Source organism: Phaethon lepturus, unplaced genomic scaffold, assembly GCF_000687285.1.
Source record: "Phaethon lepturus isolate BGI_N335 unplaced genomic scaffold, ASM68728v1 scaffold20798, whole genome shotgun sequence".
Classification (NCBI taxonomy): domain Eukaryota; kingdom Metazoa; phylum Chordata; class Aves; order Phaethontiformes; family Phaethontidae; genus Phaethon; species Phaethon lepturus.
Genome location: NW_010557151.1, coordinates 25,873 through 36,563, shown reverse-complemented (window position 1 = coordinate 36,563; position 10,691 = coordinate 25,873). Strand labels below are relative to the sequence as shown.

The window sequence follows — 10,691 nt, the reverse complement described above, 5'->3', positions numbered from 1 at the left end:
GGCTGGCCTCGGCTGCTCATCTCACGCTTTAACTCTTTCAGGTGGTTTCCACTTGGAAAGCCTCTTTCCAAGCGCCGCTGGCCGCGAAGGCAGGCGTTTTCCCCGTTAACGCTGCAACTAGAGCTCGTTAAAAATTCAAATCGAGGGGCTTTTTAGTTAAAGTGCTCTCCCAGGGATTAAAAGCCGTACGAAGGCTGGTGCGTGAGGACCTGAAGGTTAAACTGAATCCTTTTCACTGCCTTGGTTGGGAGAGACACAAAAAGTAAGCAAATAATATCTGTGCTGAGGGGCAAAATGGATGTTAAAACCTGGAGTGGTTTAATGTTATTAGTCTAGTTGCAGTTATCTTAAACTCTGTTCTGATATCGTGCCTTAATTATTTGCTGCGAGCAATACATCTCCTTGCTGACTTGAAGTTTGCTGTAAAGCTGGCTGCCTCTCCACAATAACATTGATACTTGCTGAGGGCACGTTTGCTGCACCCAAAATTCATCTTTTCGGAGGCTCGCGAGGTTTGCGCTGGGCTCTGACGAAAACCCTCGCCAGCCGCGCGTAAATCCTGCCGTAACCTGTCACACGCTATTGTACCTGAACTCCGGGAAATACGCGGGCGCCGCATACCAGGGTGTTGCTGCACCTGAGGTGTGTTTGCTCGGCGTGTTCACTGAGTATCAGGTCATTTATTATTGTTAACGTACCCGAGGCGCGTATTAACTGCACGCCCTGCCGAATATCCCCCGGGCAGGAGAGGTGACACCTCACCGTGCCTCAGGTGCAACAATATACAGTAAGGCACGGGCTGGAGGTTCTCTAGCCTGGTTTATGGTTGCTGTTGCAACGCCCGCACCAGTTCATTGTTGCTTTACTGGAGGAGAGTGTGTGTGTGTGTGGAGCTAGGCCAGATGGTGTATTGTGCCTTCCCAACGAGTCTAAGACTCTTTTCAGCTGCCAGGTAATGCATTATTGCTCCTGACATTCAAACCACTAATCCACTTTATATTGTTTCATTTGCAAGCTAAAGCTATGCCGCAGCCTGCTAGATAAAAATGCAAATGCACCAGACAGGCTTTTCATTTTGGTGATGGGCTGTTATTTAGCGCAGGGAAGAGTCTGCAGAGGAAAAATGAGTTGGGCATCGTAGCCCGTGGGCACTTTGTACGAGAGACGCGGTCCGACCGCCTTAGAGGAAGACTTGGAGTTGCGCTAGGGATGCTGGAAGTTGTCTTTCACTGTTAAAACTGCTATCTGGTAGGTTATTTGTTGCTTTAGAACAGAACCGTGTCTGTTTTGAAAACGTGTGTTAGCAAAATAGTCTCTTTTTTAAGTATGTGGCTTGAATAGCACAGTGCCGGTTGTAAACAGGGTGGTGGGAGGTGGCCAGGAGACTCTGTGGCTTGTTTGTAGTTGGCCTTTCCTTTGTTTCTCCAAGCTGACTGTATTTTGATATCAATGAACCTCAAAGGGCGGCAAGTGGGATCTGTTTAAGTACCTTTTTACATTAAAAAAAAAACCAAACCTGAGAAGGAGAGTCTCTGTCAGCAGATCCAGTTTGTGACACAAAGTCCAAAATACACATGCTGATTTTAATGTTTGGGGATAAAAGGCATAGTCGTCTTTCTAGGATTTACTCTAGATCAGAGCAGTGTTTCCGACTGCGGTCTGTTCTGTTGGTCTTTGCTCAAGAGGAGGCTAGTGCTGGCTCAGCATGGGCTTGCTTCAGGTCAAAATGGAGAGCTAGGAAAGCTCTGAGGTCCTTCGGCTGGGAAAATCGAAGGGAGTCCGCGGCCGGGGCTTGAGATGTACCGGCAGCGCTGGGAACCAGAGGCGGGAGGTGCTCGGTGCTCAGCAATCCCTTTCAGGCAACAGCAGTCTTTGCTATACCCTCGTCTCGATCTCCTTGGGAAAAATAATGGCTAAATATAGTTGTTGTTTTTAAGAAAGATGTATAAAGTGTAAAGAATTTAGTAATGTCATGAAAGCGTAAAAGAATTGAGAGATAACTGGTGTGCAATAAATTCCTGCCCTTTTTTTAATAGAAATGCGGTCAAACTTATCATCCTGGACATCTCCTTTTAAGGTAGTGTTTTCAGAAGCACCAAACCCTGGATGTTAAACCTCATGTTTCAAAAGTAATTATTTAGGAAGTGTGGAAGGATTCTGACCAAAAAAAATGAACTGCTGGGACAGTGGACAAAGGCATTTCAGATGCTGTCTTTGGCATATATGAAACTGAGGTTATAGCAAATGTGTTCAGCTTGAAAATACAATTAAACAGTCTGAAAATTGAATGCAAGTTTGAGCCTGAGGCTGTTAAACATGAAGCTGATTGTTTCACGGTCTCCTGCACAGGAAAGAGTATTGGCTTTGCACTCTATTTATCCTCTTCCTGGGGAAAAGATGAAAGCATTTTATATTCATACAGACAAATATTTGTCTATCTTTCAGATTCTGCCACTCTCCCAAGGTCGGGGCTTGAACCCTGCCAGATAAAGTGGAAAACGCCCCCCTCTCTCTTTTCCCAGCCATGCAAACTGCGGGATGAAGCTGGAAGCTGTGGTCGAGCAGCTGCAGAAGCAGCAACAGAAGCAGCAAACGCCTCTGCAGATGGATTCCAGGGAGAGACAGCAGAGGCAGATGAGAGAAGCCCAGCTGCTCTACACTCAGCAGCTGGCCGTGCAGCAGGCCGTCCTAGCAGCCACATCTGGCAGAGCTTCGGGCGGCTCCGCCGTTGGTCCCTTGGCCAGAGGCCCACCTGCAGCCGGAGCTACGCGGGCTTTTGATCAGAGCAGCATGAATTCAGAGCCAGAAGAGGAAGAGGAGGATGAAGAGGAGGAGGAAGAAGAGGAGGAGGAGGAGGAGGAAGAAGGGGGATTGGAAGGTGGCGATCTTGAGGATGGCGCTGATGTGACTGGAAAAGAAACCTGCTCTGCTGTGAAATATTTTCATGCTCCCAAAGTTGCCCATCACAACCAAAGAGTGGCCTCTGCCTCTAATCCTCATCCAGCTTCGGGGCACCAGCGGGGACAGCAGGGCAAAGAAGAACAGGGTAAAGACAGTACTAAGCAACCGTATTCCGGTTCCCCGTCTGGACGCCAGAACTGGCGGTTGGACGAGCAGCTCAAACAGGTCAGTGTTAACATTACTTCCTTCTGCCTAAGAATGACCATATTCAGTCAGAGCGAGGATTTCTTTAGCCCAGTGTCCTGTTACGGGCACTGGCTGTCTGCCAGCGCTTTTTTTGAAAGAGTGCAAGAACCGGGCACGTCCAGAGCGGTGCTTCCCTGGTGTACTCTTCCAGGTTTATTCTTTTGTAAAGAGAATTTCACGAGAACTCGATTTGCTTTACAGATACGGATTTCTAGCTAACGATACAGAAACCCAGACCTGTAAGAACCTTTGTAGGGAGGTAGAGGTTTGATCTTTGGCTCGTTTATCTTCTGTCTCACTGCTGCTGTGCCATCCAGAATGGAACAGGCTGGTCTTATATTTATTTTTGGTGCAGACACTTGCCTGCTAATGTCTTGCTCGAGTTATTTCACGTACGACATCTATAACCCCTTTGTATAAGAGCTTGGAGATGCAGCAACTTGGGATTTCTGGTTGGTGGCGTGGACGGGCAGGGAAGAGTGGATGTCCTGCCACTGATCCTGTGAGTAAGCACTTAATATTTCATGTGTGGGGAGGAAGGAGCTAACTTGCTAGTGCTTGGTTTTGGTAGGAGGTTAATTCTATGTTTGAATGAAGAATTACTACCCCTTGTAGATAAATGCCAGAGGATCGGGAATTCTTTGCTGTAAGTGGGTATTTCCGTTAATGGAGCACTTGTGTGCTGTTTTGTTAACTTGAGCAGACTTTCGGAGACATTTACAGCATTTATGTGTGTTGAAATTGAGCCAAAGGACTGTGTTTTAAATGCAGAAAAAAAAAGTTGGACTTAATTGTCCTTTTCTGCAGATGTGCAACTGAGTGTGAAGAGGGTTAGGTTTTGCTTCAGATAAAGTACTTTCAGCTAAGAAACCTGGTATGGACAAAAAGAGAGCTGTGTTTTCCTTCCCTCCTGCAAACCCTATGAAGTAAAAAAGCTGGAGCTGCTTTGTGGTGAGTGGTGAACCACAGGTGTTTGAAAGTTTGTTGTGGGTGCTCAGGGCAGGCTCTCCCCTTGGCATGTGCGAGATGATTCGTTTTATGCTGTCACAGGCAACAGTTCTAGGAGGAACTGCTAAAGCTCAGCAAGCTTTACTTCTTCTGCCATTCCATTTAGTGTGGCCTGTAAGCTCCTGCCCAGCTGCTCCTGCAAAACTGTGCCGGTTTGGTGTTTCTACACCGATGCACGTGGCAGGAACTCCTGTAAGTTGCCAGGTGAATGGCGTTTGTACTATCGTCGCTATAAAGCGTGCTGGCGAAGCAGCCCTGGTCCACGGGACGCAGCAGGCAACCAGTTGCTGCTGTGTTTTCTCTGGGCTTGCTTCTCAAAAGGGGTTGGGTTGAAAAAGGAGTTACTTTTTTTTGTAGGGAAATGAGGTGGGTATGTCGGTCAGGGGATGGTCGCTAGAGAAATTGCTTCAGAATTTACTGGATTGGAGTGACTGGTGAAAACTTCCTCTTTTAGGTCTCTGGGTGAAGAATAGTAGGCGGGACTCTGGTGTTAGGGGGATCGCTGTCTTTAATGCTGAGTTTACTGGGGTTTTTTTTTTTTAGTCTTTGGCTGTTTTTATTTCTAGCTCGGCCGGTGCTAAGAAGTATGTCATTGGGCTTCATTCCAATACTTGTGAGAGTCTTGTGAATCTTGCTGAATTAGTAGGCTTGCTTCCTAGGTCATTTGCCCTGTTCTGGGAGACAAATGACCATAAGCGTGCGAGATCTGGTCTTGGCTGACGTGGAATAGCAAAAAAGCATGCTGGTGAATGACTTTATCAAGGTGCCGTGATGTGCTCGAAAGGCTGTATTGAAGTGCCCGATATTAGTGATGCTGGTGCAGTATATTCACCTTGAGTAGGGTAAATATTGCAGATCAGCTTGTTTGCATTCACCAGAGGAGTCTGCATACCAGGGAGTAAAAATTTAACTGCGGTATACCAGTTCAGAGCTGGTGAGCTGGGGGCTGCGTGGAGGTGGGGATAAACCAGGGTGGGCAGACCAGAACGGTTAGCTGGCAGAAAGGGGGAGAAATGTGTGTGCACCTGTGGACTGTCCACGTAATTCTGTATGTTAAATGGCAGCACGCTGCCCCGGTGCGAGCCTTGCTTGAATTCTTTCATGTCAAAGGCACGCTTTAAAGATACCGGGCTTTTTCTTTCGTCTTTGTCTAAAAATGGTTGTTTTGGGCAGAAAAACCAGGATCAAATGCAGAAGTGCCTGTGTTCTCCAGTTCATTTTCGAAGGGATTCCTGAACTTATCTTTTTTTAGCTTCTGTTGAAATGGAGGCTAATAACAGCATATACTGCTTGCAGCTAGCTGTGCTCTGGGAGTATTTGTGGTATGCGTAATGGCTGTTGCTTGCGGAAGAGGGGGGGAAAAAAGTCACTTCTATTTCTTCTTTCAAGTGTGGATTGCTCTTTTGAGAGTGACGCCTTTGGAGAAAAATGTATCTTGAAAGTGTAAGGCTAAGATTGCCCGGAAGGTATGTGGCACGAAGATGGCAGAGAGATGGAAACTACCAGCAAGATGAGGCCCCCGTTCTGTTCGCACCCGGACGGCCAAGTAAATAATTGTAGAACAAGCCGGCAGACAAAAGAGCTGGCTCAGCTTATGACACAGGGGCGGTGGGAATCCTGTCAGCACAAAACAACAAGGGAGTGGAGTTGCTTGTCGGGGAGTTGCAGTCCCGAAAGAAGAGCCGGGGCGGGGGGTGTGCGCTCAGCTCGCTCCTCGGACTTGCTCGAACGCCTCGCAAATCCATCGCGGCTCCTCTAAAAGGGGGTCGCGGGCTGCCTGTCTTTGAAGAAAAATGAGTTTTTAATTCTGCGGGTGAAAATGTTGTTTTTGGCAGATGGTGGGGTGTGGGTCCTCGTCCCCGGGGTTCTCGCATTGCTTGGCGATGTCTCTGGTTACCAGGGAGAGCTGTGTAGGAAGGGCAGGACCAGAGCTGCTGTCTTGCTGGTGTTTCTTGCTCCTTCTCCACTCGAGACGGGTGTGCAGCACGAGCATGAGCAATTTTGTCAGGCTGTTACCACAGCGCACGCATTACTGTGTGCATTCCTTCGTGGAATGTAAAAATAAAGCCGAGGTTTTCAGGCATCAGCTGATACTTAATGCCTTCTTAAGTGCAGCAAGGTAAGTCTCTGTAAAGCAGCCGTCTGCCTTTCAAAGAATGGTTTGTGGTCTGGTTTTTGGGGATGTCTCATGTTAGATTCTCAGAAATCACCAGTCAGTCCTGAAAATCCTGACCTAAACTTTTACAAAGGTCATGGTGTTTATTAAGATAAGTCAGCTTAGAATAATTACTTTGCTTTTGCTCTAGGGTCTAGGAATGAGTGGCTGAGATTCCATAACCCTAAGTATGTGCCTCAAGTGGTGTGTGTATTGAGGTATTGCTCAGGAGATACTCATTAATCCAGAGGGGGGGAAGGTCTCGGGAATAAAAAGGCTGCATTTCACACGGTGCGTTTTTTGCCTGCTAGCTATTTCAGATATCCAGGGTCCAATTCAAGGGTTGGATTTTTAACTCCTTTTGTGGGTCACTGAGTATTTTTCTTTTCATGATGTAGCAGGAGGAGAATTCTTCATTAGTAGCCGATCTTAGGTACGTGGTTTCTCTTCTACTGAAAGCTGTTTTCCATAAGAACAGATTTTAATTCTTAAATTGCCAACTGCTGCTTCTCCTGAAATGCATGCTTTAGGTTTGTTTGGATGAAGGCTTCATCCCTGTGACGGTCTACTCCTTGCCGTAGCACCTAACTTGGTGTTCGTACTGATACGTAACTTCAAGTGCAGCATCAGCGGTCGAAGCACCGAAGTCCCCTTTTTGCTTAATATACCGAATAAGGTACGGGAGAGGCGAGCCAAGAAACCGCTTGCGATAACGGCAAACAACTTGTATTAGACATCAGGGAATGCCCCCAGATCTGCCTCCCAAGAGGCAATTCCATAGGCCTCATCACGGCTACGTTCGATTGCGGCGACTCTGCTATGTCCGGAGGCAGAGCAAGGGAGCGGAGCGAGGAGCTCATTTATATCCTGAGGAAGATACAGCTCATTTTAGGATCTGTTCGGATGCTAAATTTATCCTTAGGAATACTTGCAGCTTGTCTCCTTCGGTGCCAATTGATAGAACTTCTAGCTCACGCTGGAGGCAGTAGGTGGAAAGAGCTCGAATGTGTTGTATTCTTACACATTTTTTTTCTCACTTCAGGGTAAATCTAAGACTCTCATGTGGCAGTGAGAATTTCTCTTCCCACAGCCATATAGCACTGAACAAATCTTCTTGTCACTTAGGTTTTGGTTAATTCCTCTGAGTATTTGTGAATAGGAGTCATTCACAAAGAGTCCAACTTTTCCTTAAGGATAAGGAAGCAGATTCCTGTTTTGCAAAGAATTGTGTTGGTGCTGCAGTCACTAGGTCATGGGAGCACATAAAAGAGACTTAATAAAAAAAGGTAATTAATCTGTTAACTTCAGTCCATTCTTTTTCTTTCCTTCCCCATCCTCCCTGCCATTCCTGAAATCACTAACATGTTTTCAAAACCCGTCTTTGAAGCTTGTAGATATTGAATTGAGCTCTGTTATTAGTAAGACTGGGAAGGGTTTATTCCAATTTCAGCAGAGCTTTACCAGGCAGCTTGTGCACGCGGTAATTATAACGTGGTTCTCCATGCTTGAGAACTTGCAGCTCAGGGCTGTAGTCCTGATCTTATCAGCGTTTTGTAGTACAACAGTTTTCTTTATAATAGCATCTGTTTCACTTCCTAAGGCTTAACTCTGCCCACAAAAGGAATTTCTGTGGATTCTCTGATAATCCTGAAATTGCTGCCCCTGTACCTTTTCATTGACTCAGTGCTTTCGGTTAACCCAAGGGGTAGGGGAGGGGCTTTCTTTTTCACTGCAACTTTTAGCCTTGTCCCAGAGTGGATATTTCAGAAAATTTCTGGCCTAAAACCTCTGTCAAAAGTGAAGGTAAGGAGGTGCAGGATGATTTTGAGTTTCATGCAGGAAGTTTTTTTTCCTCCTTTTCTTTTACATATTAAAGCTTTAGTGGGTTCTCTCTGGTTCAGAGTTTGCCATTTGAATACAACTTTGTAGTCTGGTAAAACCTCATCGGGCTTTAGCTGAGCCCCCCTCAAACAGCTGTATGAAACTGGGGTGAGGGAGAAGGGAACGACCTGGAAAAGGAGCATTTCCAGTTTCTCATCCATGTCCTGGTTTGCACACTGGCCGCAGTTTGTGCAGGCAAAGCTGGAGGAGACGACGATGAGCTGCTGTTCTGTTTGCCTTAATGCTTCCCTTTTCTGTTGAGCACAGAGTTTTGATTAGTTCTGTAATCTCTGGGAGGGACAGACACGTGAGAAGGTAATATTTGAGAGGTAGGTTGAGGTGCCTGTTCATAAGATTTTTGTCCTCAAAAGAACGGGCTGGAGGAAGCAGGAAAGTGTTTGTCATCTCCTTTTCTGTCTGCTTGGCAACTCAGGGTTAACTCTGGCTTTTGAATGTGGGATTGGAAACCAAAATTGCTCTGGACATCTGAGCTTCCCTCTAATAAGATATTCCAGGTGGTTAGGGAGTAATCCTAAAATAGCTCCAGATATAATTGCTTCTGAAGCCAGGCCCGCAGCTTCTCGGGGAGGGGGTGGTCCGGGGGGGCTCCAATGGCCTCCGAGGTGTCTGCAGTGTGCGGAAGGCTCCCTGGCTCTGCCAGCAGCTCGTGAAGGTGGCCAGCCCTTCCCAACACCTCCGCCTTCCCACGCAGGCTTTGCATCGGGGGCTCAAGCACAGCCAGTGCCGCTTCTATCGCCTTTTTCTGCAAGGAGCCAGATAAATTCTTGCCCGTGGTAACGCACGGGCTGTTTATCGAACATCAGCAAATTCCCTTGATACAAACGGGTGGAGGGAGAGGCAAGACTCTCCCCAGAGAATGACCTGCGCCTCTGAAGAGTGTTTTTTTTCCTTCCCGCTACTATTGCCTGACTTAAACAAAGGTCTTTTAATGACTTGTGAGGATATATTGATTTCTCAGGTTCCTGCTGTTTCTATGGAGGAGGGCTTCTCAGCGTAGGGTAACTTTGTTTTCCTAGGAGGAATGGAAAGGAAGCTTGATACCAAAGCTCCTGCTGAGCTCTCTTGCTGTGCAAAATATAGTTTATTCCACCTATGGAGCACCTCTTGCTTCAGTAGCTTCGTGGGGCTCTTTACTGGTTTACCTGTTCCAGTTGTGCTCGAGTCGCTGTTCTGACCGCTGCCAACGTTCGGTATCTTTGGTTGTAGTCTTGGCATGGACCCAAAGGTTTTGGTGAGCGGGGTAGTCCCTCAAGATCAAAGCTGAGGCCTGGGAAAGTGCCTGTCGGTGCCTGTACTCTGTTCTCTGAATAAATAAGGCTTTATTCCCCGGCTGCTGAGCTGACATTTCGTGCTAGCCTGAGACTTTGCTAACTCTGCTATCCAAAACAAACCTGCGCCCTGTCCTCACGTCTCCGCACCCCGCGTGTCGTTTCAGTGCACCCTCGCTGATTTACACCGCGGCGACGGCTGCTTGCACCCAGGTGGATGAGAAGCGCTCTCTTTATCTCTTCTGATAGCTTAACGTGGGGAGTGGTAACTGCCTTTAAACCTTTCCAGCTTTCGCAGGAGGAAATACGAATACCGTCCACTGTCTCTCACCTCGGATCACTCCGTGTCACGCCAGGTGACATCCAGCTCTGCCAATTTTCTGGACATATGGCAAAACGCTCATGGCTTCAGCTAGCTTTAAGCTCCTTTTCGCTAGCCAGGTGTGGGGCACCGTTACTTCCGTGCTCTCAAGCCTCTCAGGACGTAGGTACGGGAATTAGGGTGCATATGTTCTGTCTTTTTCTCTGTATCAAACCTTAATCTTACTTAGTTTTCCCAACTACCCTTCTCCTTTGAAGAAAACAAATAAAATAACTTCTAAAGAATCTTTAATCCCATGGAAAGTTTTGTTCCGGGAAACTTCATCAAGTTCAAGCCCACTGGTAGTAGAGCCTTGTATCTCCCTTAAGCCCTCTTCTCTTTCCTGTTCCTGTCCTCAAATGTAGCGGAATAAGCTCTCAGCATGACCAAAGTTGCCTCTGAAAGCCAGTGTTTTGCTTCTCGGAGCACCCAGTTTAATACCACGAGTAGAAACGTGGGAAGAAAGCTGCTTGGCCCTTCTGCAGATCATTTCGCCTTGGAGAGTGCGAAGTTGAGGATGGGAAATAGCTGCTGCCTTCTGAAGAGATTTATCTCTTATTCTGACTGTTCACATAGGTTTGTTGATCTGAGTTAACAATCAGTGGGGTTTTAGGAGCAGCTGGATGTTACCGTAATGAGCAAAAAAACCCCTGTGTTTTTAATCTGTGCTAGCAAAGGACACCCAGATGAATCCTCCTGTGAACAAAACCGGTCTTCAGATCTCTTCCTAGAGAGGGTTGGGAATTGATCTGCTGTAATAAACAGCTGACATAACAGAAGTGGCAATAATCCCCCATTAAATATCTTTCAGTTGATGGGACTCACTGGATAATTGACTTTCCAGCAGGAA

The 10,691-nt window shown here is 46.9% G+C and overlaps 1 protein-coding gene across 1 annotated transcript in view; it reads left to right on the top strand.

Annotated features, from left to right (window-relative positions):
- The first annotated feature begins 2,477 nt into the window (after positions 1-2,477).
- The window catches only part of ARID3B (AT rich interactive domain 3B (BRIGHT-like)), a 28,775-nt gene continuing 20,561 nt past the window's right edge, over positions 2,478-10,691 (top strand). The window contains exon 1 of the mRNA XM_010292702.1: positions 2,478-3,126. Within this exon, the coding sequence (XP_010291004.1) occupies positions 2,539-3,126 (588 nt within the window). The 5' untranslated portion in view covers positions 2,478-2,538. The remainder of the gene's footprint in view (positions 3,127-10,691) is intronic.